We start from the raw sequence: 26,255 nt of genomic DNA on the forward strand, positions 1-26,255 counted from the left end.
GTGCCTGCTGCCCATGGGGTCGCAAAGAGTTGGATATGACTTAGTGACCTAACAACAAAACAACCCAAATTATCCTTAGACTCTTTAACAACCAAGAAGATTTCTCAGAGAAATCCAGAGGCTTATTCTGGTCTGATTTTTATGTTGGCAGTTTTTCACCTGTTATCACTATGGTCGTTCAGTAAATAAGATCAGGAGTAAATATTTTAGGCAACAGATATATAGTAGTAACATTCAGTATTTTTCTAAAGCTCTCTTTTTATAGTTATCCTATAATAATGAGGGAACCCTTCAGTAAGCAGTTGCCCTGCCCCCTGACTCTGCCATCCAGCAGAGGTAGATGCAGCTCACCACAGGCCTGGCTTTCCCTCCTGACAGAGACACCGTGGTCGGGGCCCTGATGCCGGCTGGCATGGTTGCCCCAGTGGAGTGTCCTTCCTTCTCCTCGGCACCCCCTTCTGATGTATCTGCCATGGCCAGTCCCATGAATGGAGAGGAGTGTGTGCTGGCTGTTGATATTGAAGACAGACTGAGTCCAAATCCATGGCAAGAAAAGAGAGGAGAGGTAAAAAATGGTAAAGCAGTAAAGGAGTGTTTGATGAGGAAGTGAAAGGTAGCTCATTTGTGTCTTATAAAGTACAAGTCATTCTTTAGCTTAATTCAGAATGTTTTTGTGTCTGCTACTATGATTTTTGGCTTGAATTAGTATTCTGTTTAAAAGGAGCCTTTTAGTGTGTAGATGGGAATATTCTTTTAAAAAGTTGCTAAGTACAATGCACAGTTGTTCACCTGTAATTCTGAAACTTGAACACTCTGAAAACTAAAGGTTTTTGTAATTTATTTTGGGGAAAAACCCAGCTTGGAGAGATGTGTGCTCATTTTAGTTGTTTTCATGTGATTGCTTGTGAATATTAATAGGTTTTCCTGGGACATGAATATGCTTAACTTTGCAGGGCTGTCTCAGATTGCACTGGAGGTGGTAGCTGGTAATATAAATGTCTTGTTATCTCTGTAAAATCTGGCATATTCCAGATGACCTAAGGGGTAAGTAAGCCTTTTGGAATTAGATGGGAAGTGTGCCATGTTGCCAAGTTTCTCCTTTTTCTTATTCATTTTCAAACTAGATTATCTCTTCTGAGGATGCTGTGACCCCTTCTGCAGTGACCCCATCTGCTTGCTCAGCTTCTTCTCGGCCGTTTATCCCAGTAACAGATGACCCAGGAGCTGCCAGCATCATTGCAGAAACCATGACCAAAACCAAAGAGGTCAAGGGGTTTTCTTCTTTAATGGTTTATTTTGAAATAATCTTAAATGTACACTCAAGTTGCAGAAATATTTCCTAGACATAGAACATGGTATACTCCTTTGTGTTATCTACCTAGATTCTCCAGTTGTGAGTGTTTCTAAACTGTTGGTGGGAGAGCTGCATGGCATAATCCCAGCCTTCCTTAAAGCTTCAGAGTGTGCTTCCTAATTATCAGGACATTGCCACTGATCAGGGACTATTTTCTGCCCCAGAGACCGACTCAGATTTTTCTCATTACAGGTCTTGAACCTGCCAAGGGGTGAGGGTTATCTCTTATTGTTTTCAATATGGAAGCATCCTTAAGTTCCTCTTTTTATAAGAAATGCCACAGGAATGATGCAGAGTTCTTTTCAGTGCATTCTATTGAGGTGTGTGCATTGTTGATTTGCTGCATCACAGGTGATATTAATTCTTATTACTTTGTTAAATTTGTCTACAAGATTTCTCTATTGGAAGTTAATAAATTTAAAAAAAGCATGTGTATAGGTATTCCTGGGGAGATAATTTACTTTGGGACTATGCTACTAGCTTTCCCCTCATTATGTTTTCATCTGCCAGTTTTTAGTGATAATTCCATCTGGGTCCATTACTACTGTGATAATTGTCAAGTAGTGATTTTTCAGATTTCATCATTCCTTTGGAATACCATTGTTGCTATTCTTCAGTAAGGAAGAACTTTCCCTTTTCATCTCATCTTTCTGTTGGTATATATTCATGGAATTCTATTTTACTCAAATAATGACATATGTTACTATCATCATTTGACACCCAAATTGTCCCAGACTTGGCCTTTGGTAGGCCTTTCCATCTGGTTTGTCTTTCTGCTGTGCCCCCATATTTCTTTGAGCACTTTACTTTATAGCACAGTCAGTTTAGCTCAGTCCCTCAGGCCTGTCTGACTCTTTGCAACCCCATGAACTGCAGGACTCCAGGCTTCCCTGGCCATCACCAACACCTGGAGCTTGCTCAAACTCATGTCCATTGAGTTGGTGATACCATCCAACTGTCTCATCCTCTGTCGTTCCCTTCTCCTGCCTTCAATCTTTCCAGCATCAGGATCTTTTCCAATGAGTTAGTTCTTCACATCAGGTGGTCAGAGTATTGGAGCTTCAGCTTCACTATCAGTCCTTCCAGTGAATATTTAGGACTGGTTTCTTTTAGGATTGAATTTCTTTGCAGTCCAAAGGATTCTCAAAGAGTCTTCTCCAACACCACAGTTCAAAAGCATCAGTTCTTCAGTGCTCAGCTTTCTTTATGGTGCAGCTCTCACATTTATACATGTCTACTGGAAGAACCATAGCTTTGACTAGATGGACCTTTGTTGGCAAAGTAGTGTCTTTGTTTTTTAATACGCTATCTAGATTGGTCATAACTTTTTTCCAAGAAGCAAGCATCTTTTAATTTCATGATTGCAGTCACTATCTGCGGTGATTTGGAGCCCCCCAAAATAAAGTCTCTCACAGTTTCCATTGTTTCCCATCTGTTTGCCGTGAAGTGATGGGACCGATGCCATGATCTTCGTTTTCTGAATGTTGAGCTTTAAGCCAACTTTTTCACTCTCCTCTTTCACTTTCATTAAGAGGCTTTTTAGTTCCTCTTCACTTTCTTCCATAAGGGTGGTGTCATCTGCATATCTGAGGTTATTGATATTTCTCTCAGCAATCTTGATTCCAGCTTGTGCTTCTTCCAGCCCAGCGTTTCTCATGATGTACTCTGCATAGAAGTTAAATAAGCAGGGTGACAATATACAGCCTTGACGTATTCTCTTCCCAATTTGAAACCAGTCCATTGTTCCATGTCCGGTTCTAACTGTGTCTTAATGCCTGCATACCGATTTCTCAGGAGGCAGGTAAGGTGGTCTGGTATTCCCATCTCCTTAAGAATTTTCCACAGTTTCTTGTGATCCACACATCAAAGGTTTTAGCATAGTCAGTGAAGCAGAAGTAGATGATTTTCTTCAGTTCTAAGATCTAGCAGATGTGGCAATTTGATCTCTGCTTCCTCTGCCTTTTCTAAATCCAGCCTGTACATCTTGAAGCTCTCGGTTCATGTACTGTTGAAGCCTGGCTTAGAGAATATTGTACATTACTTTGCTAGAGTGTGAGATGAGTGCAGTTGTGCAGTAGTTTGAACATTATTTGGCATTGCCTTTCTTTGTGATTGGCATGAAAACTGACCTTTTTCTAGTCTTGGCCACTGCTGAGCTTTCCAAATTTGTTGGCATATTGAGTGCAGCACTTTAACAGCATCATCTTTTAGGATTTTAACTAGCTCAACTGGAAGTCTATCACCTCCACTAGCTCTGTTCATAATGATGGTTCCTAAGGCCCACTTGGGTTCTCACTCCAGAATGTCTGGCTCTAGGTGAGTGATCACACCATCGTGGTTATCTGGGTCATTAAGATCTTTTTGTATAGTTCTTCTGTATATTCCTGCCACTTCATCTTAATAGCTTCTGCTTCTGTTAGATCCATACTGTTACTTTTCTTTATTGAGCCCATCTTTGCCTGAAATGTTCCCTTGGTATCTCTGATTTTCTTGAAGAGATCTCTAGTCCTTCCCATTCTACGTTTTCTTCCATTTCTTTGCATTTATCACTGAGGAAGGCTTTCTTATCTCTCTTTGCTATTCTTTGGAACTCTGCATTCAGATGGGTATATCTTTTTTTTTTCCCTCCTTTGCCTTTCACTTCTCTTCTTTTATTAGCTATTTGTAAAGCTTCCGGAGACACCGTTGTGCCTTTTTACACTTCTTTTTCTTGGGGATGGTTTTGATCATGGCTTCCTATACAATGTTACAAACCTCCTTCCATTGTTCATCAGGCAGTCTGTCTGTCAGATCTAATCCCTTGAATCTATTTGTCACTTCCACTGTTTAATCATAAGGGATTTGATTTGGTTCTTGCCTGAATGGTCTAGTGGTTTTCTCTACTTTCTTCAGTTCAAGTCTGAATTTTGCAATAAGGAGTTCATGATCTGAGCCACAGTCAGCTCCCCGTCTTGTTTTTGATGAATGTATAGAGCTTCTCTGTCTTTGGCAGCAAGGAATGTAGCCAAATGGTGATGTCCGTCTGATTTCAGTATTATCTGGGTGATGTCCATGTGTAGAATCAGCTCTGGTGTTGTTGGAAGAGGGTGTTTGCTATGACCAGTACATTCTCTTGGCAAAACTCTGTTACCCTTTTTGTATACCAGGGCCTAACTTGCCTGTTGAATTGCTTTGCTATATTGTTAAGGATTTTTGTACCTATATCTTCTCCTAATTTGCATTAAAGCATAATACTGATGAGCTAGGCAGTGTTGCTCTTCTGTTTGTAGGAACAGTTTGTGAAAGATTGGTGTCAATTCTTTAAATATTTGGTACAATTTTCTCTGTTCGAACATATTCTCATTATTCTTTTATTTTGTTGTTTACTGTACAACACAGAATTCCAGGTTCATCAAGATGTTTTATGCTGTAGCACAGAAATCCTAATTCTCCAAAAAATCATGGTTCTTTTTCTTGGAGATGGTATTTCAAAGCCAAGATCTGAAATATCTTTAGTTTTCTATGGCGGGAAGTGCACTTCATTTCCTTTCTTACTGGGCAGAGCTAGAAAATACGTGTGTATATATGCTTTCAAGAAGTTATGCATGTTAATATTTATTTTGGTATATACCTACATATATTGAAAACCACTGGTTCACAGCAGTACAGTCAGTACTAATAACTGCAAAGGGTTCATTCTAGTTTCTTCCTTTTCTTTATTGATCATGCTATTCTCTGAAAGTGAGGAATCTGGCTCCTGCTATTGACAGTTTAATAGCTTCCCCTCAGGTAGCCGCCTTCTCATTTGGCTGTCTCTCCTCACACATACGGATATCCTCCTTCCCCTGCATAGCTTCTGGCACTCAAAACCCAGTCTGCCTGTGCAGGGATGACCTCACCTGCTGCTTGACCCACTCCTGTCCCCAATGCCAGCTGGCCTCAAGCAGGAACACTTTCCACTTGGCTTGGCTCTGCCACATTGTGGCCTCCCCTCCATTGTGGACGACCTCCCAAGCCTACTCAGGTGCTCCTCTTCCCAGGCCATCTCATCCTGCTCACATGGTCTCCCTTGCCAGCATATTCCCCTTGTGAACAAGCATATTATTTTAAATTACATTTGGAACTCTTGGTTTATTATGCTGTCACTAGTGTCGAAAATATATGCTATGGAAAATATTCGTAACTTATAGTAATAAGAAAATTGATATTTGTAAATTAGATGTCTGGACTCAACTTGTGATATTTGGCAATCTCCTAAGGTGAGGTTTTAATGCAGAAATTACTCTGAATTATTCAAAATTTTTTCTTTTAGGTAGAAGAAAGATGGTATAATTTCTTTCTTACCAATTTATTTATGAGGCATAGGCATTATCCAGATTATAGCCTGAAATTACTATCATTTCAATTTTGTTTGATTCCTTAATAACAGGAGAGTAATTTTCATGTTAGTTTTGGGCATAGTGATCAAGAATCCCCTCTAATGCGGAAGACACAAGAGATGGGGATTTGATCCCTGGGTTGGGAAGATTCCCTGGAAGACGACATGGCAACCCACTCCAGTATTCTTGCCTGGGAAATCTCATGGACAGAGGAGCCTGTCAGGCTATATAGTCCATGGGGTCACAAAAGAGTCAGACACGACTTAGTGAGTAAACAACAGCAAGATTATGTAGCTAGTGATTTTATTTTTCAGCAATTCCTTTGGATTTGTTCTCTATTTTTTTTTAAACAACGCCACCAAAAAATGTTAGGTATTGTTTTAAATAAGACCAAAGATGTTATATATGATTAATATATTCCACTGAATGTTTTTGCTGGTCTTCAGTGAATGAGATTCTGGAGTGTCTTCATTTCTGATGCACTTCACTTGCTGATTGCCTGTGTCTTCTCTTGAAGATGGGAGCAGGGTCTGTTTCTTCTAAGGGAGAAACCATGCTCCTGCCTCAGAGCTGTGGTTTCCAGGGCTAACTTGAGCACTGATGGAATCTGCACATTGTTCGGATCACATTCCCCTAAAGACTTCTAAGTGGGGCTTGTGCTTTCCCTGGCTTATTTCTGTTTCTGAAAACCACTGACAGTGATTTCACTGAGATCCAGAAAGCAAGAGAGAAGAGAAGAGACACCTGTGGCATCTTGTTAATTCCCTGGAGAGCTAGCCTCTGCCTAGGAAACAGGAAGGGCTCAGGTCTCTGATACCCACTGCCTCTAAGCTCAGAAGCTGTTGGATCTCCCTGTTACTTTCTGTAAGCCAGACCCCACTGCCAACCTTCAGGAGGCTCCTTTGTGGTGCCAGCAGGCTGTGGGGTGATTGTCCTGGGCAGGAAACCCTCATGACGTGGGATTGTGTCGGGTCAGTGATGCTGTCACAGGCAAACAAGCAATTCCTTTTTCTGCTGATGTGGAAAGAGGTAAATAATCACAGGTGTGGTTTGTTTTAACTGACATACTGTGAATGAGAAGTAAAAGGGGAGTACTGAGAAGACTATTTTCTTCTTAACAGTACCTAAGGAACAAGAGATTATGAGCAATGTTTATATGTCAAAAAGTCCGTTAAGTAATATTCTGAGAAAGAATTGTGAAGTGGATCTAGGCAAAAGTTGTAAAAGTATAGTGTACAAATGCAGTTGATAGAAGACTCCCAGACATACCCTGTGGTGGTAGGTTTTACATGGTGAGATTTCATTTGAAGTCTCCCCTTGAAACACACGTCAGATATGAAGTTGGTCACAGTATATATTGTCATTTCTTTATAGTTTTTAGGCATTCCTTTTGACAGCTGCTGTTGGTAATTTGTAAAATAGTTGATTGATTTTGAAAGCATAGTACAAGGTGATGTAGATTTAGGGGCTTGTTATTTCTTATTCAAGTATTTCATGGTCGTAAATACCTTAGAAGGTTCCTTATTTGTCATTGGTAATCATGTATCCTTTGAGTTCTTGATTGTTTGTCTCTTGATATACGATTCCTCATTTTAATTGTTGAACTTTTTTAGGATGTTGAAAGCCAGAATAAAGCGTCAGGCCCAGAACTTCAGTCCTTGGATGAATTCACCAGTTTGTTGGTTGTGGACGACACGCGTGTCTTGGTGGACCTGCTCAAGCTGTCTGTGTGTGGCCGGGCAGGGGACAAGGGCCGGGATGTGCTTTCAGCAGTGCTGTCTGGCATGGGCACTGCCTACCCCCAGGTGAGCTGCAGCGGGGTGGGTGGGCTGGAGGTGCTGCTGCTGTCTTGTGAAGGAATTCTGGTGAAGATGAGTCCCTTCTCTGTTATCTGTACTGAGTTGCTCCTCAGTTTGCCTTTTAACATTGTTTTAATATTTTAGAATTTAGAAATTTCTAGTTTTTGCAAAGTCAGATCTGCCAAATTTTTTCATTTATGGCTTCTGGATTTTGTATCATGGTGTAAATATGGTATGAGCATGACATTGTTTAAGAAATCTTCTCAGGTTTCTTTTAATCATTTTTGTTTTCATTTGTTATTTTTTATTGGAATATAATTGCTTTACAATGTTGTATTTTTGTTATACAAACATCATGAATCAGCCATATATGTATATATGTCCCCTCCCTCTTGAGGTTCCCTCCCACCACATCATCCCACCTCTCTAGGTCACCACAGAGCACCAAGCTGAGCTTCATTTGTTATTATATTTACCTTTTTGAATCATCTGGAATTTATCTTGATATAGGGGATAAAGCAGGGATTCAGTTTTAGTTTTTCCTAGACAGCAAATATGTTGCAGCAACATAATTTATTGACTAAATCCATCTTCTTCCCAGTGACTTGAAGGCCACTCTTATTGTACTGTAAACTTCTGTACTTATTTGGGTCCTTTACAGACTTTTTTTGGTCCCATTATGCTAGTTTTTATGCTTTACTGTTGCAGTATCTTAACTATTAACTGTTTAAAGTAGATTTTAATATTTGGTAGCATGGGTTCTGTAGTATTTTCTGCCATGATGATGATCTGTACCTGAGCCATCCAGTGTGGTGACTCCTAGCCACATACGGCGCTTGAGCTCTTGAGATGTAGCTAGTGCACCTGAGGCACTGACGTTTTCATTGTATTTCACTTTAAGTTCGAACAGCTGCATGTGGCTAATGTCGGGTGTCAAGTCGGTATCATATCAGTGTACCTTAGAAGTGAACTCATCAGTTCTGAAGCCTTCGGGCTTCCTTAAGGACGCTTGCTGCTTCTCAGCAGCTTTCCTCCACATCTTCAGAGCTGGTTGTATCAGAAGTGATGCTGTGTGCCCTGTGCAGTTGAGCCACCTGTGTTTCATTTCCGTCCTACCACCAAAACCATAATGTACTTAGGAAAGGTTGAGCGTTCTTGAAATCGTAGTAAATGATTTGGTAGATATTTTAGGGGCTTGTTATTTCTTAATCATATTCAGGAAGAACTGAAAGGTTATAGGTTTCCTACTTCGTAGTTTTTCAAGGCAAGTTACTTGGCATAATTCTGAGAGATTAAATCAAAGTGAATTTCCATAAGGAAAATATTAATGTTTTTACAAGTATATTGCATTTGTGAGAGGAAAAGATGGAATGAGAACATGGATTTAAAGTAATAATACCTAGAATTTGTTGTAAACATATCTTCCAGGTCCCTTTCTTGGTGCATTCTCTTAGTACAGAGCACAGGCTTTCCCTTTGTTTACAGATGAGAAAACTGAAGCTCTCAGTGGTCGTTACTCCCTCAAAGACACTCAGGTGTCTGGTGGATGGGGGAAATGATTGTAAACTCTTGAGGGTAGAACCACATCTATGACCCCTCTGTCACCCTCTTCTCAGAGTTTATTTGCCTCTCCTGGGGTACTGGCTGTCTTTGCAGAAGGTGTTAAAGCCCAGAAGACCTCTGCTAAGCTGTGCATTGAGAGTTAGATGACATCAACATCTCAAATTCAAGGGGAGACAGAAACAGAGATGAGGATTTTCTTCCAACTTTCCTGGCCAGTGGCAGGATGTTACTCTTATGCCCCATCCTGAGCTAGTATTTGAGACTCTTTAAACTAGAAAAACTTTTGTATTCATAATTATAAAACCTAAATTATGGCAATGATTATAGTTTGTCATTAGTGAAACTTCTTACTAAGATAACTTTTATTATCCAAATACAAGGAAAAATAGATTAAAATAATTTCTGAAAGAATAGAGAATGGTCTCATTAAGTTTTTATAAATTTTAAAACTTTGGAAGTTAATTATTATAACAACATATTGTTTGTTTTTAAAATAGCAATCAAAATATAATCACCAGTATTGACCATTTAAGTGGTGTGAATCACTAAAATTTTGAAATGAAATCTGAACATGGATTGTTGGGCTGTATGGTGTGGGAGCTGACCCTAAATTTGTCTTGGGTCAGGAGACACCACTGGTTGTCTCATTTCAGGTACTGTCTACCACTGTTCAGCCTGGACAGCTGGATCATTCCTCTCCATTCCTGCTCCTCTTGCTTGACCCCCATGCCTTCTGGGATCTTGGTCAATTTTATCACCTTCTGCTCCTTGCTTGAAAGTTTTGTTCCTGGGCAGATTTTCCTCACTAGGACATAACCTTGTCTTGACGTGAAGAGAAAGTGTTGAGATCACAGGCATTTCGTTTCATCAGTTGGCATGTATTGGGTGTTTTGTGTGTAGGTGCTTTCTTATTACTTGTACGTAGATCTCTCCAAGCTTCACAGCACCCCTGCGAGTTCTGCTATCATGATTTTATTGGTGAGGAAACCGAGCCCTGATTTATAGTAGATTTCTCAAACTCCCAAGCTCTCCATGCCCCCGTCTCTATGGAAAGAACTGAACTGGGCAGGCATCCTGATGTCTTCCTGCTTTGTCCCCTGCTTCCCCCCACAGGTGGCAGATATGTTGTTGGAGCTCTGTGTCACCGAGTTGGAGGATGTGGCTACAGACTCACAGAGTGGCCGCCTGTCCTCTCAGCCTGTGGTGGTGGAGAGTAGCCATCCCTACACTGACGACACTTCGTCCAGCGGCACAGTGAAGATACCAGGTACTGAGGGCTGGCCCCGGGGAGGAGATGGGGTCATATAAAAGCTGCCTGTAGAACCGCTTCATTCCTGCCGTTGCATCAGTTGAAGCAGCTGTCCTTGTTTTACAGAGGAAAAGGGACAGAATTGCTTTAGAGTCACTTTCCCCACCTTTTCTAGAAACCTCACTTACCGAAAACATGATACAGGAAACTATGCAAAGTAAATGTTTAGCTTAATGCTTATTAGGTGGATGCCTTAGTTGCCAAAACTCAGATCTAAAAGCAGTCTTCTGCCTATGCCCAGAAGCCTTCCTTGTGTCGCCCCCTCTAATGTGACACTGTCCTGGCTTGTATTTCTGGACAGTTTCTGTTACCCAAGTGTGCACTCTCATCTTAATTCTCTTAATTAAACAGTTTCCATCTTTTAAGTATCTTTAAACCTGTAGTTTCTTCCTTTTTTTTTTTCAATAATTCATCCCTGCTGCACTTTCACCTGTTCCTCCATCCTGTTTTTCTACAGATTACCCCTGATTCATTGGCCTGATTAGTTCAGCCAGGCCCTCTGACAGGACAATTAGTGCTTGTGATCCAGCATCTGGAAGCATCTAGTATCTGCTTGTCTTTCCTTTTGTGATGGCAGCGGCTACTGATGCTCATTACCTGAGGCCATTAAATCCATTGGTGGTTGCAAAATGGTGCTATTCTAATTATTTCATTTCTTTCTTATTTATTAGCTAGATTACTTTATACAGGGACATTTTCCCTGATCCTTTGGTTGGTTACCCAGGAGTACTGTTTGTATAAGAAAGGCAGGATAAAAGCTTGATTCTTTTCTTCTTTTTACATTTTCATGAGAATGAACACATCGTTCTTTGAAGGTGACCAGTTATTTTGGGTTTTTTTCGCTGAGCCTTACAGCCTCTGGGATCTTAGTTTCCTGGCCAGAGACTGAACCCAGGCTGACAGATGGGGAAGCACCAAGTCCTGAACATTAGATAGTCAGAAAAGTACCTGTTTTTCCTTTTATATCATGAACCCATGGTTTTAAACATGTATGATGGGCTTTAATCCATTATGACTATTGTCCTCCTGAAGCTCAAATTATCGCATCTCCAGACGTTGAGCTCCTTGTTGTGTTTGGCTCTTGGCAGTGATTCTTATGGTCCAGTGGTAATGTCCTTGTAGTCTGATAAGACAAGATGCTTTAGGCTTGTCATGTAGTTTCTCCTCTCCACCTGGAATCTACCCTGGAGTCTTTTAGTGGAGATGGCATTTTAGATCACTGGGCTGTTGTTGTTTCTAGACTTTTTCAGTGGATAGAGACAGGGTAAATGAGTCGACACTGAAACTGACTGACTGACCAACTTTCTTTTGAGTTCATAATGACATGATAGATCCAAATTCAGAACTACACGTTTCTGTTTATACTTAACCTCTTCTGTTACGTCCGTGTTTCTTTTCTCGCTGCCAAATCCTGGTTCTAAGACAGAGGAATGATAGAATTAGAATATCTCATAATTACGTATTTGCTTTATCCCACATCACAGGCACAAAAGACTCAGGGTCCTAGTCTAACACTACCAGATATGTATATGGTTACTGAAAATAGTTAACAAAACTTTTTCTTGGTTTCTTGCTCTCTTCATTGTTGCAATTTGATTAGATTGGTCATACTATAAATCCCAGAGCATAATAGCTATTGCATACTCTGCTTTCTCCCTGTTAATCTTCATTCAGTTCTAGTTGTCTCCTTCCTTACTATGATTGTCTGAAGCTCACTCTCTTGTCAGTTCCTCAGCAAGGCTCAGAGGATGACAGTCCCAACATGAGTCAGCTTGTTCTAAGAGTTGGTTGCCCACATTTGAAAATTAGTTTTATTGATTAGCATATTTTCCTCCTGTGAAAGTTTGTTGTTGTAAGTGTTATAAGTGACATTCTCAGATAAGAGTTTGTGCCCCTTTAAAATGTTAGATAGTTTCGAGTCATGTCTTTCAAGACAGTTTTTTTTTGCATTATAGTTTGTGGTATTTGTTTGCAACCTTGTTTCAATTGTCTTTTTCATGGATATGTGATTGTTATCTTGTGTTGGATGCCTTTTAGAGTCAATATTGGCTACTTCCTTTCCTCCTGTTTGTCTCAAAGCATATCTTTTGTGTTTATTTGCCCCTATGTTCTTTCTAATTTAATTTTTATTTCTGAACTTTAAAAAATTCTTTACTAAACTTTATAATTTAGTGTTTTCTCCTAATTCTTATTTATATTTTTCTTTCATATCATGTATCATTTTCCTAATTTCTTTTAGTTTGGTTTGAAATAATAGACTGCATTTTTCATGTGTTTCGTGGGCACATCTTTCTGGCTTGCCTTCATTGTCTATAGGAGAATGTTATTCTATTCTTATTCTCTCTTTTGTAATAATAACTTTATGTTGTATTTGACCTCAATAATTTTATCCTGATCATTTTTATGTGAAATTAGTTTTCCTAACTTTTTAGAATGAGATGGGATTTACAAAAGCTTCTTTAACTTTGAACTCTTAATCTCTCATATTGTAAATTAAGCAAAAGATAATTCCACTCAGCAGTTACCTAAGACAAAGTCTAGTGTACCTCTTCCTCTTTTCTGTTTCTCTCTTACTTGATATCCAGTCTGCCCGCAAGTCCTAACATTTCTACTTTAAAAATATATTTCTGATTTCAGCCATTTATCACCATTCTGAATCATTCTGGGCCCAACCATATAGTTTCACCTGGTTTATTATACTAACTCATATACTAGTATAATATAAATGTTCTATTTCTACTTCTCACCTTCTGTGTCTCCCAGAATCAACTCCTTACATGACAACCAGAGAGATTCTCTTAAAGTGAGTCAGAATATACTGGTGCTCTGCTTAAAATCTACCAGTGCACCCCTGTAACCTTAAAATAAGGCTCAGATCCTTGATGGTGGCCTGTGCAACTTCCCATGAACCTTGTTTGCCTCTCCAACAGCATTCCCTTCCTCTTCACCTGTCTCTCCTGGCCCCTCCACATCATTTATGGTGGCCCTTATATATGTTCCAGGGATAGGCCATTTGTCTCACTTTGTACTTGGCATCTGCCTGAAGTAGTATTCTCGTAGGCAGTTAGTTACGGGTTTCTGATCCTATCTCCCCTGCGGAGGGAATCCTTTCCTTGCTACACTACAACAGCCTTTCCCAAATTTTGTTTCATAGACTTCCTTCTTCAAATCAGTTATACTTGGTGACATTTAACAGATATCACCTGTTTCTGTCTTATGCTAGAACAGGGACTAGCTGGAGTTAATGTTATATACAAGGGATGAGAGTGGAAATCCTTATGTTGTTCCAGTAGAGTGAATACATATCATTCTCTTAGCATTAGGTATGTTAACAATAAGTTTTTCATACATGCCTTTATCAGGTTGAGGAAACTTTCTCTTCCTAGTTTGTGGGGGAAATTTTATCATGAGAGAGTGCTGGATTTTGTCAAATGATTTTTCTGTGTATTGACATACTGTTTTCTGTATTAATCCTTTATTAATGTGGCATGTTATGTGAATCAGTTTCTGGACATTCAACTTGTATTGCATTTCTAGACAAATCATAATTGTCCACAATGTATAATCTATAGTATATGTTGCTGGGTTTGGCTTGCTAATATTTTGTTAAGGATTTTTTAACCTATTTTCATGAATAGTGTCAGTTTGTGGCTTTCCTTTCTTTTTATTTTTTTTATTAAAAACTTCAAAATTTATTTATGTAGCTTTCCTTTCTTGTAATATCTTGATCTCATTTTGATATTAGAGTAATACTGGCTTTACAGATTGAATTGCAGCATGTTCCCTTCTCCTCTACTCTCTGAAAGAGTTTTTGTAGGGTAGGTATTCTTCCATAAACATGAAAACATATTTACAGAATATGTTTTCTGTATAAAATAAAGCAAAAGTAAAAATGAAAACTCCCTCACTTGTATCTCCTCTGTTCTCACTGCTACAGCACTCTACTTCTGACATCAGACATGTGAGGGTTTCCACACATCATGCAGCTGTGCAAAATCAGCTGGTGTCCTGCAGTTTAACTCAGTCCTGACACTAGGTTAATGGCTTAAGTCCCACCAAGATGGCACCCACTTCAAACGCCAGTCAGAAGTCCAAATTCTTACCTATGCTACCTGCTGACTTTCTGTGAATCAGAGGTTTCCACAGCCTCCTCCTAAAGTTCAGTTGATTTGCTATAGCAACTCACAGAACTCACAGAAACATTTACTTATGTTTATTAGTTTATTGTTAGTTTAGTTCAGTTCAGTTGCTCAGTCATGTCCAACTCTTTGCCACCCCATGAAGTTTATTATAAAGGATATGACAAAGAATACAGATGAACAGCCAGATAAAGAGGTATGTAAGAGTTCAAGATGGTAGGTAGTCTTGTTGAAATCTTCTGTATCTTTACAAATTTTTCTGTCTGTTTGTTCTGTCAGTTGTTGAAGGCTAAATTTTGAAATCCCCAGTTGTAATCGTGGATTTGCCTACTTTTTTCATTTATATTTGTTTTTTTGTCATGTGTTTTGGGGCTTTGTTCAGACCTAAAAGAAGCAGAAGAGATTAACAGGAGACAGCAAGAATACACAGAACTATGCAAAAAGGTCTAAGGACCCAGAGTCATTGTTACCATATTTTCCTTTGTTATCATGTTTTCACTGTTTTCATGAATTCTTTGAACATATTTATTATAGTTTTGAAGTCACTGTCTACTCAGTTCTGCATTTGGCCCATTAGGGTCAGTTTCTGCTGTCTGATTTTATTCCCACGTATGGCTCACATTTTTCAGTGTTTTTGCATATCTCATTATATTTTGTTGAAAACTTAAACATTTTAGATTCTGTTGGAGTCTGAGTTTTTAAAAAAGATTTGTAATTGTTGCTGGGTTTCTATGGTTGTTTTGTGTATTTCTTTTGTAAGATGCCAGAATTACTCTCTAAAATCTCTCCCCTGCGTCACATATTCACTGATATCCTAGCTTACTTTTTAATTTTGATTTGTGTTTTCTAGCCTGACTTTTAGGGTTTGTTCCATATCTGCTTGATTTAGCCTGCTCATTTCCCCATCTGTGGATGGGTCTCTGTAGGTGGAAGCAAGGGAGGGCATGGAAATCAGTGTTTTGGCAGTTTTCCTGTGTGTGTGTGTGCGCGCGCGTGTGCGTGTGCGCACACACACATGCACAGGCACACGCACACGCACACGCACACCCAACTTTCTGTTTTCTTGAGGACATGTGCCTCGAGTCACCCAGTCGTCCATGACGTTTTCATTGAGCCCTTCTCTGTTCTCTGACTTCTAGAATCTTGTTAGATTTCTGGCTAGTTCTCGTGTCTGGCACTCCCCAGCCACACCACATTCTCGAGCCAGCAAAGATGCAAGCTTTTCTGTATGTCCTCAGTTACCCTCCCGACTCTCTGACTTTTAGGATCTCTGCCCAGGCACTACCCTGCTCTACACCAGTTAGCATGAGGTCACTGGAGACAGAGTCTCATCCTGGTAAAGTTGAGCTACAGCTGCACAGGGCAACCCTAGGCGAGAACACATAGGCTCTCGCTGTCCCTGCCTGAGTTGAGCAGCTTTTCCGTGAATGAACTCTTCTCAGTTTGTTCGCCTTGAATTGATTTGAAGAGCCCTGGGATCATTGTTTCTTACTATTTTGAGTGATTTTATAGTTGTTTTGCCAACCTTTTCCCTCCACCATAACCCAGGTCATAGCCTTCACTGATTCTTTTCTAAGCTAATTTGTCCCAGAGAAGACTCTAGATCTAATGCTAAATTCTTGGTGGACATGATTTTATACGGCTTTTAAAATGTGGGGTGGAGGGGGCAGGATAATAAAGCTTGGTCTCCTTGTTAGGGCTGTAGCATGAACATTTTTCCAGAAGTGAGACCACAAAATCAGTTGGCCAAGTGAGAGTGTCTTCTGTTGTTTCATCATGGGTGAAATATTTTGTGGGAGGCAGAGTTGGAGTGAGAGGAGTCCTTATTTTTTGAGGACTTAGTTAGTTGGTAGCTGTTGCACATCATTTTACACTCACTGCTTCTGTGTGATATGGTTTTGGCCCTGTCTGTGGTATGTTGACTTGGGAGCGTTACCTTGTTTTTGTGCCTACTTGTCCTCCAGGTGCAGAGGGACTGAGGGTGGAGTTTGACCGGCAGTGCTCCACCGAAAGGCGCCATGACCCTCTCACAGTTATGGATGGTGTCAACAGGATTGTCTCCGTGCGGTCAGGTAGGAAGAAGAGTTGAGCTTGCTTTTGTAGAAAAGAACCATTAGAACATTACTGCTTCATTCTCATGTGCGACTTCACAAGAGAACGATAAGTGACCTAACTGCAAAATACTCGAGGTTTTATCTGTTTTCCCCCTATGCTTTCAGTAAGATGACTTATTCAAGTGATGCATGTACCTCCCCACCGATGGGTGGGATTACTGGTGTCCAGTGCGACTGCTGGTCCTTTTGGGGGCACTGGTTGTCGGGAGGGCCCAGTCTCACCTAGACAGTGGAGATGGTGCTGTAAGGTGTTTGGGAGTGTCAGACTCATGCACGGTAAAGGTTGACATACTACAAGGCTTCTTAAAGGTTTTATTTTTTAATTGATTGCTGTGAGGAGGTAGGCTCCCCACTGAGTAAGTGTTGTGTGTGCCTGGTGGACAGTACTGGAGTAGATGGGAGGGGTCTCCTTTGGGCCTCTCCCTCCTCTGATGTGCTCCGTGAGATTGAACAAGAGTGAATCACTCTGTCTAGAGGCTTGTTAAATACCCTTCACTGGGTTTTTTAGAATCATCGGTGTAGGTGTATGTGTGTCTGTGTGTGCAGATCTCTTCAGATATCTTTATTCTTCATCTGGAGCCAGGGTCAACAAATGTTTCCTAACATAACTACTCCCCTCTGCCTTTGTAGCAAAAGCAGCCACAGACCAAATATAAATGATGGGCCTGGCTGTGTGCCAGTAGAATTTTACTCACAAGAGGTTACTTTGGATGAAGTGGTATCACAGATGAGCATGGATTTTTTTTTTCTGGCAGTTTGACAGATGTCACTGTAGTATGCAGTAGTCTTCTGACATGTTTTCAGTTTCTCTGCTTCCAACAGGATCCTTTCCAGGCTACTCCCACACTGCTTCCTGATGACTCCTCTAAGGGGAAGTTCAGTTGGGGTGGAACACCATAAGCTTGTCTCCCCAGCTCCTCTCCAGGGCACCCCAGGCTTTTCTCCTCTCCCTGGAGGGTGGCTCATCTGTGCTGAACTGCCCCTGTGCTTCAGTGGGGGCCCTGGGTCTCTGAATACTTGCTTCCCCTTTGAGGAAGAAGGAGGCTTTCTCTTTGGCTGCCTGGGTAATAACCATTTCATCAGACCCTCTCAAAGAAACTTCTGTAGGCCCTGACCCTGGCGTGAGCATGCGCTGGCCATGTGGGCCTCTCATGTAGCATTGTGGCTGTGTGTGAGTGTCTTCTGTTGGGGCAGTGCCTGCCTGTCCTCTACTTCCCAGTTGCTTGCTGCAGTGTGAGCTGAAGGCCTTGGTGTGAATGCACCTGGGCAGTGGGCTAGAGGAGCTGGCTGTCGTTCAGACAGGGTGTGAGTGATTTTGTATCTAAGGAAGTTGATGTTGATCTGATGATGGGTAAACCCACCACCAATGTGCTTTTGTCCCCCAGGCCGGGAGTGGTCTGACTGGTCCAGCGAACTGCGCATCCCAGGGGATGAGTTGAAGTGGAAGTTCATCAGTGATGGGTCTGTGAATGGGTGGGGCTGGCGCTTCACAGTCTACCCCATCATGCCAGCTGCAGGTGAGGAGGGGGCTTGGTGATCCAAGCAAGGGAGATACACACGTATTTTCACTTGGTGCTTTGTAGTCTGCCTTCTGTTGTGCTGGGACCCAGCACTGCCCAAGGCCCGACCACATCAAGGCTCAGAACTGCATGAGCTGCTTCACTTGTCTGGCTGTTGGGCTGTGGCACTCTGTTTTCACCCAAAGTCTCCCAGCTGTTGCTGGTTGCCGTTCTTCAGCCGTGTGAGTTCTCAGGTGAAATGTCAGTGTGCGGAGCTTAGTCACGTGACACAAGAGTGGCACAGCCCTCTGGCCATGGCATCCATGGGGATGACGCACTCACTTTGGGTGAATCTCCTTGTGGGGTAGCTGTTGCCCTGCCCAACAAGGGGACGTTTATAATTACCTTTCTTCAGGCCCTAAAGACCTTCTTTCTGATCGCTGTGTCCTCTCGTGCCCGTCCATGGACTTGGTAACTTGTTTGTTGGACTTCCGGCTCAACCTTGCCTCACACAGAAGCATCATCCCCCGCCTCGCAGCGTCCCTGGCGGCTTGTGCACAGCTGAGTGCCTTGGGTGAGTGGCACCTCTGTTGCCAGGTCTGTCTTACTCCTTGAGAAGAATGGTCATCCTCAGACTTTTCTGTCTTCTCATTTCAGCTGCCAGTCACAGAATGTGGGCCCTTCAAAGACTGAGGAAGCTTCTTACAACTGAATTTGGACAATCAATTAACATAAACAGGCTACTTGGAGATAATGATGGGGAAACAAGAGCTCTGGTATGAAACATTACATTATAGTTTCTAGTTATGTGACCCTTTGGGACTAAAATGTTGCTTTAATTATTTTAACTTCTTAATCACAGAAGAGTTGGGAAATTTCACACAGGACTAAGACAGGCTTTCTTGCATTCAGGCTCCTTTATGTTGCTACTATACTGAGTGCAAGCTGGACTTTGATTATAGAAACAGCCCCATGTAGATGGCTGTGAGGATAGGATTGTCCATTGGGCTTAATGAGTCTAACTCACCACATCCCCTTTGTTTTGCTGGATGAAGTAGTTATTGTTAAAAGAATGCTTATCTTAACCATGTTGGAGATGGAGGTTTGTGAAGCAGAAATTCCTTTCTGGTTCCCTGGGAGAACTGTTTTTGTTATACTGAGATTAAGACCAAATATTCTGAAGTAAATTTTCATGTTCTTCTTTTTAATTTCAGTATTCATTATGTCTTTTTAGATTTTTTCCCATTTATAAATATTAGTCACTTGTTTTAGAGGAGAATAGTATCAGTATAATTAAACATTTGACTCACAGAAACAAAACACTCAACTCAACTCTCCTGAATTTGGTTTCCTAGTATGGGCTATAATTTTGTTGTATTCTTAAAAGAGTTTTTCAGGCAGTGCTCTTGCTGCTTTGGTGAAAGGCCTTCCAGAAGCTTTGCAAAGGCAGTTTGAATATGAAGATCCTATTGTGAGAGGTGGCAAGCAGCTACTGCACAGCCCGTTCTTTAAGGTAATACTTGACTTGTTTTGAGGTGGTGAGAGAACCGCAGAGAGCTGTTAAGTACAGTACATCAAATATCAGGCATCCCTGAGGACACGTATAGGTACTGAAGTTGAATGTGAAACATTTTCAAGATTGTCCGTGTGATCTAAGCTCTTGTGCTTTAATAACAGTGTGCTTTTAGATGCTTTTACTTAGGTGGCAAGTATTGTAGCAGTGGTCTGATCTGGGTTCCTGTTGTCAGGTGCATCACTAGGAACTGGGTAGGAATAATCCACATCATTGGTGATGCCACGCCCCTTGCCGGGCATGTGGCAGTTATCTGGAGTGAGGAATTCTGAAGGAAGACCCACAGAGAGCCTGCATGGGCGCTGTCTTTGGCATGCAGTACTGGTGAAGTAGCATGTTCACTGGGTCTGAGTGCCCCTGTGTTAATTTTTGCTGGCTGCAGGTACTAGTAGCTCTTGCTTGTGACCTGGAATTAGACACGCTCCCTTGCTGTGCTGAAACACACAAGTGGGCTTGGTTCCGGAGGTACTGCATGGCCTCCCGTGTTGCTGTGGCCCTGGACAAGAGAACGTCGCTGCCCCGTCTGTTTCTCGATGAGGTATTGTACCTTATTTTGGCACCTCTTTGGGGATGCAAAGTATCTTCTTTTATAGTGTAAAAAGATGCCAGTGTTATGAGATAGTAACATCTGTCTTGGCAAGGAATATCATAAAAAAAGAAGCACATAGTTGAAAATGAATAACACTGAATTTCAGTTAAAGTTTGTTTTTAGTAAAGATATAATGATATTGCCTAGACATTTTAAAGTATCTTCAATGTAATATAATCTTGGTTTTAATTATTAACCCTAAAATCACAATGTTGATGTTGGCATTCCCTCATTTTCTTGGTTGGGAAGACCTCCTCTCCTGTCTTCTTGCCTTAGTATTATTTATTTTATTCCTGAGAGATGAGTGCTTGATTTATAATCTCATAATAATATTGTCCAGGTCGCTAAGAAAATTCGTGAATTAATGGCAGATGGCGAAAACATGGATGTTCTCCATGAGAGTCACAGCATTTTTAGAAGAGAGCAAGATGAACAGCTTGTGCAGTGGATGAACAGGTTGACTATAGCCAAAACAAGAATTAATATTGTCTGTGGGAAAATGGTGCTTAACTTGGAGTTCTTTCCCATGTCAATTGTTTTTTAATGTTTGTTACAGGCGACCAGATGACTGGACTCTTTCTGCTGGTGGCAGTGGAACAATTTATGGATGGGGTCATAATCATAGGGGTCAGCTTGGGGGCATTGAAGGTGCAAAAGTTAAAGTCCCTACGCCATGTGAAGCCCTTGCAGCTCTCAGACCTGTGCAACTAATTGGAGGAGAGCAGACGCTCTTCGCAGTGACAGCTGACGGGAAGGTAAGAAGGTGTCTTTTCTGTGTCATATTGACATCGAAACTGCGAGACAGCTGTGGCTAGAGGGCAGTTTGGTTCATAGTGTGTATAAGGATTCTGTACTAAAACATTTTCTCAAGATTGATAGTATTCATGGTATACTAAAAGCAGTATGCCATAAATTCTATAGTATTTCTGTATAATCTTTAACATAGTCTATGACTTTAGAATTTTTTACTTTGAAATGCAGCATACATACAAAAGTGTATTATAGTTATTTGCATATCAGTTCATTTGATGTATGTATTACTTTTTTGTTTGCTTCATAATGCTGTCTTTTGAAAAATTTTTAATTGGAGGGTAATTGCTTTACATTATCGTGTTAGTTTCTGCTGTCCATCAACATGATCATCCATAGGTATACATATGTCCCCTCCTTCTTGGACCTCCCTCCCACCTCCCACTGCATCCCGCTGCTTTAGATTGTCACAGCGCACCGGGTTTGAGTTCCCTGTGTCATGCACTTGCACTGGCCGTCTGTTTCACATACAGTGCTGTATATGCTTCAGAGTTACTGTCTCAGTTCATCCCTCCCTCTCCTTCCCCTACTGTGCCCACAAGTCTGTTCTCTATGTTTGCCTCTCCATTGCTCCCCTGCAGATAGGTTCATCAGTACCATCTTTAAAGATTCCATGTATATGTGTTAATATACAATATTTGTTTTTCTGTGGCTTACTTCACTCTGTATAATAGGCTCTGGGTTCATCCCCCTTATTAAAACTGACTCAAATACGTTCTTTTTTTTTATAGCTGAGTAATAATCCATTATATATATGTACCACAACTTCTTTATCCATTCACCTGTCAGTGGACATCTAGGTTGGTTCCATGTCCTAGCTACTATAAATAGTACTGCAGAGAACACATGTGTCTTCTTCAATTATGATTTTCTCAGGGTATATGTCTAGTAGTGGGATTGCTGGATTATATGGTAGTTGGAATAAGACTAGCTTTTTAAGGAATCTCCATACTGTCTTCTGTAGTGGCTGTATCAATTTACATTCTCACCAACAGTGCAAGAAGGTTCCCTTTTCTCCACACCCTCTCCAGCATTTATTGTTTGTAAATGTTTTGCTGATCGCCATTCTGACTGGTGTGAGGTGATAACTCATTGTAGTTTTGATTTGCGTTTCTTTAATAGTGAACAGTGTTGAGCATCTTTTCATGTGTTTCTTGGCCATCTGTATGTCTTTGGAGAAGTGTCTGTTTAGGTATTCCACCAATTTTTTGATTGGGTTGTTTTTCTGATATTGAGCTTCATGAGCTACTTGTATATTTTGGATTGCAGCTGTTTTCTTCCATTCTGAGAGTTGGGAGAAAATAATTGCAATTATTTTATCCTTGTTTATAGTTTCCTTTGATGTACAAAAACTTAGAAGTTTAATTAGGTCCTACTTGTTTATTTTGTTTTTATTTCCATTATTCCAGGAGGTGAGTCATAGAGGATCTTACAGTGATTTATGTCAAGGAGTGTGCTGCCTATGTTTTCCTCTAGGAGCTTTATAGTTTCTGGTCTTTAATCCATTTTGAGTTTTTTTTTTGTGTATGTCTTAGGAGGTGTTCTAGTTTCGTTCTTTTACATGTAGCTGTCCAGTTTTCCCAGCACCACTTATTGAAGAGGCTGTCTTTTCTCCATTGTATGTTCTTGTGTCATTTGTCAAAGATAAGGTGCTTGTAGATGCGTGGATTTATCTCTGTGCTTTCTATCTTATTCCATTGGTCTATATTTTTGTTTTTTGTGTCAACCATATTATCTTGATGACTGTAGCTTTGTAGTATAGTTGGAAGTCAGGAAGGTTGATTCTTATAACTTGTTTTCTTTCTCAAGGTTGCTTTATCTCTTTGGAATCTTTTGTGTTTGCATACAAATTGTGAAATTTTTTGTTCCAGTTCTGTGACAGATACCATTGGTAGTTTGATAGGGATTGCATTGAATCTGCTTCGAGTAGTATAGTCAGTTTCATGATACTGATTCTTCCAATCCAAGAACATGGTATAGCTCTCCATCTTTTTGTGTTGTTTTTGATGTCTTTCATCAGTGTCTTATAGTTTTCTGCATACAAGTCTTTTTAAGTCGGTTTATTCCTAGGTATTTTGTTCTTTTTGTTGCAGTGGTGAATGGGATTGTTTCCTTAATGTCTCTTTCTGATTTTTCACTGTTAGTGTATAGGAATGCAAGGAATTTCTGTATATTAATTTTATTAATATATCCTATGACTTTATTATATTCGTTGATCAACTCTAGTGATTTTGATCGATTAGCTCTGCTTATAGGCTATCCTCCGTGGTTGTTCCTTAGCCAGGCAAGAGGTGGAGAAGGCCAAGGCTTATTAGGGCTCACTTGTTCCCTTGGGCTGTGGAGAGGGTGGAATGTGGCAGCCACAATTAGGATGTACTAAGTAGTGCCTGCGGTGTTAGACTTGCCAGACCTTGTCACAGTCTGAGGTGGGTCATGTGCTCTCCCAGAGGAATATACCTCAATTTGTGGGTCCCTAGGAAGAACCAAGCTGCTTAGACTCCCAGCATGGGTTGGGCAGTAACCTGTGCCTGCTCACAGCTGTTGGCAGCTACCACCTCTGGGGTCGGGACTGCAGTGATGGCTTTTTGTCTGCTGACTCAGGCACTTGCCCTGGTTTTGGCAGTGTCTAGTCACTTATGTTTACGTAAACTACAGTCGTGTCACATTCTGACTCTGGCTCACCTACCAGTTTTGCTGGTTTTGGCAGCCACCACCTGGGCACAATCCGCTGTCTGCAAATGCATGGAGTAGGAGTTGGAGTGTCCCAGTGGCAATGATATGTTGTCTCTCTGGGATGGTCAGTTTTTTCCCTGGACTCCTTCAGCTGTGTCCTACTAACGTCCTCAGAGTATTCTCACAGTTGGCCAAATCAGGACCTCTCCCTGAGATTCAAAGCTTGAGCCTCAGCACTCAGTCCCCATTTGTTCCAGGCCAGCAGTGTGAGCAGCTTCTCACCTGGAAAGTGATGTTTGGCAGCTATCTCTGTGGTGAGTTCTCTCTATTTTTCCTTCTGTGCCCCCGCCATTGTGTTCCCCTCTGAGGTTCTGAAACCGCCCCCCACTGCCACCGCCTTCCATGAGGGGTTTCCAAGTATGTGGAAACTTTTCCTCCTTTACAGCTCTCTCCCCAGGGCTCAGGTCCCTGTCCTGAAATCCTTTCTCATTTTTTTTAACCTTTATCTTTTGACCTACCTCATTCTAAGGAGATTGGCTTGCCTGTTTGAAAGTCTGGGACTTTTGCCAGCATTCAGAAGGTGTTCTTTAGGAGTTGTTCCATATGTAGATGTATTTTTGATGTATTTGTGGAGGGGAAAGTGACTTCCTCATCTTATTCTATCAGCGCCTTGGAAGTTCTCCCATAATGCTGTCTTTTAAAAAATTGCTACTGATAAGTGGAAATAGTTGATATTTCTATATTGACTGTATGTCTAGTGAAAGTGAAAGTTGCTCAGTCGTGTCCAACTCTTTGCAATCCCATATAGTCCAATGAATTCTCCATGGCCAGAATACTGGAGTGAATAGCTGTTCCCTCCTCCAGGAGATCTTTCCAACCCACGGATCGAACCCAGGTCTCCTGCATTGCAGGTGGATTCTTTACCAAATGAGCCACAAGGGAAGCCCTGAGCCGAAGGGAAGCCCATATGTCTAGTGACCTTATTATATTCTTTCTTAGTATCTCAAACGGTTTTGTATCATCTTTATAACTTCATGTTCTGAGATCAATTTTGTTCTTTCCTTTTCAGTTCACCTGTCTTCTACAGAGAAATGGAGCTAATTGGGCTGGCTGGGAATTGCAGTATAATACTGAACGGGGGTGGTGGTAGTGGACCTTCTTTTTTGTCTTAATTTAGGCTGCAAAAGAAACACTGTGATGGGATCCTTCACGCACTTACTGTGAGGTTTTGATAGATGCCTGTTGAGGTCCTTGAATGGACTGGAACCTGGTGGTCTGGAGTTGATGATAAGAAAGTAAAGGAGAGAGAAAGAGGCTGATATTCCTTGGTTTATGCAGAAAACCAGTGAAGTCCCTGACATGGGGCTGGCTCTGTTTACCAAGGCTTCAGTTGCCCTCTCGAAGGGGTGAAGGGGCAGAGCGCCTTCTTGAGAGGGTCTTAGAAGCCGAGGCAGGAAAGTGAACCCAGAGGGCCTCTGTGCTCCAGAGAATTAGCCTGAAAGAGAGAGAGAGAGACAGAGAGAGAAAGAAGACACGGGGCCCAAAGCTCTGATGGAGCAAAGGTGTTTTATTCAACATTGTGTGGGTATTTATACTTCTTACAAGGTAACTATTTCCAGCAGAGATAAAATCAAAACTTACAAGTTACCAAGGAAACATGAGGTCATCCATATGAAAGAGAGAGGGTTGTAAATAATCACTTTTACCATATGGTTCATAAAAAGTAAGAGGGTCGTAAATAGTTACTTATCACCGTATGGAAAAACTAACAAAGGAAATGCATGCATTCCTAAGCCCCCCGGGAGTAGTTTGCTACTCCACTTAATTCCTGAATATTCAGGAATTAATAAGGGACAGAGGATTCATGACAGATCCAAAACAGCGCACTGGAAGCCTCCTGTTAAATGCTTCTTGACAAATGCCCTTTATCAAATTAAGGAAGCTCACATCTTTTTCTAGTTATAAATGGATATTGAAAAAAAAAAAAATGGATATTGACTTTTGTCAGACATCTTTCTTCATTTAAAACACTATCATATAGATGTTTTTCTCCTCGTGTTGTTTAGTCGCTAAGTCACGGCCAGCTCTTTGCAACTCCATGGACTGCAGCATTCTTGTCCTTCACTATTTCCTGGAGTTTGTTCAAAACTGAGTCATGTCCACTGAGTCAGTGATGCTGTCCAACCATCTCATCCTCTGTCACCCCCTTCTCCTGCCCTCAATCTTTCCCAGCATCAGTCTTTTCCAGTGAGTCAGCTCTTTGCATCAGGGGGCCAAAGATTAATATAGTGAATTAGATTGACTGCTTTTCCTGTATCAAATGGTCTTGCATTCATTGAAGAAACCTTACTTGGTTAGGTTCTGTTTTATTTATATATTTATAAATATATAAATATATATATATATACACACACACATACACACATGTGTATACACACACACACACACGTATTGGTTTGTGTTTGGAATTTTAGG

At 41.0% G+C, this 26,255-nt stretch overlaps 1 protein-coding gene across 3 annotated transcripts in view; it reads left to right on the forward strand.

The window, feature by feature from the left end:
* The window catches only part of LOC102186637 (E3 ubiquitin-protein ligase HERC2), a 240,331-nt gene that overhangs the window by 180,956 nt on the left and 33,120 nt on the right, over positions 1–26,255 (forward strand). For all 3 annotated transcript variants that reach the window (XM_005675805.3, XM_018066077.1, XM_018066078.1), the window contains exons 67-78: positions 379–565; positions 1,125–1,265; positions 7,326–7,517; positions 10,188–10,341; positions 16,487–16,594; positions 18,022–18,153; positions 18,551–18,709; positions 18,793–18,911; positions 19,523–19,648; positions 20,091–20,246; positions 20,638–20,753; positions 20,854–21,052. In XM_005675805.3, the coding sequence (XP_005675862.2) occupies positions 379–565; positions 1,125–1,265; positions 7,326–7,517; positions 10,188–10,341; positions 16,487–16,594; positions 18,022–18,153; positions 18,551–18,709; positions 18,793–18,911; positions 19,523–19,648; positions 20,091–20,246; positions 20,638–20,753; positions 20,854–21,052 (1,789 nt within the window). The remainder of the gene's footprint in view (positions 1–378; positions 566–1,124; positions 1,266–7,325; positions 7,518–10,187; positions 10,342–16,486; positions 16,595–18,021; positions 18,154–18,550; positions 18,710–18,792; positions 18,912–19,522; positions 19,649–20,090; positions 20,247–20,637; positions 20,754–20,853; positions 21,053–26,255) is intronic.

This window comes from Capra hircus, chromosome 2, assembly GCF_001704415.2.
Source record: "Capra hircus breed San Clemente chromosome 2, ASM170441v1, whole genome shotgun sequence".
Lineage (NCBI taxonomy): Eukaryota > Metazoa > Chordata > Mammalia > Artiodactyla > Bovidae > Capra > Capra hircus.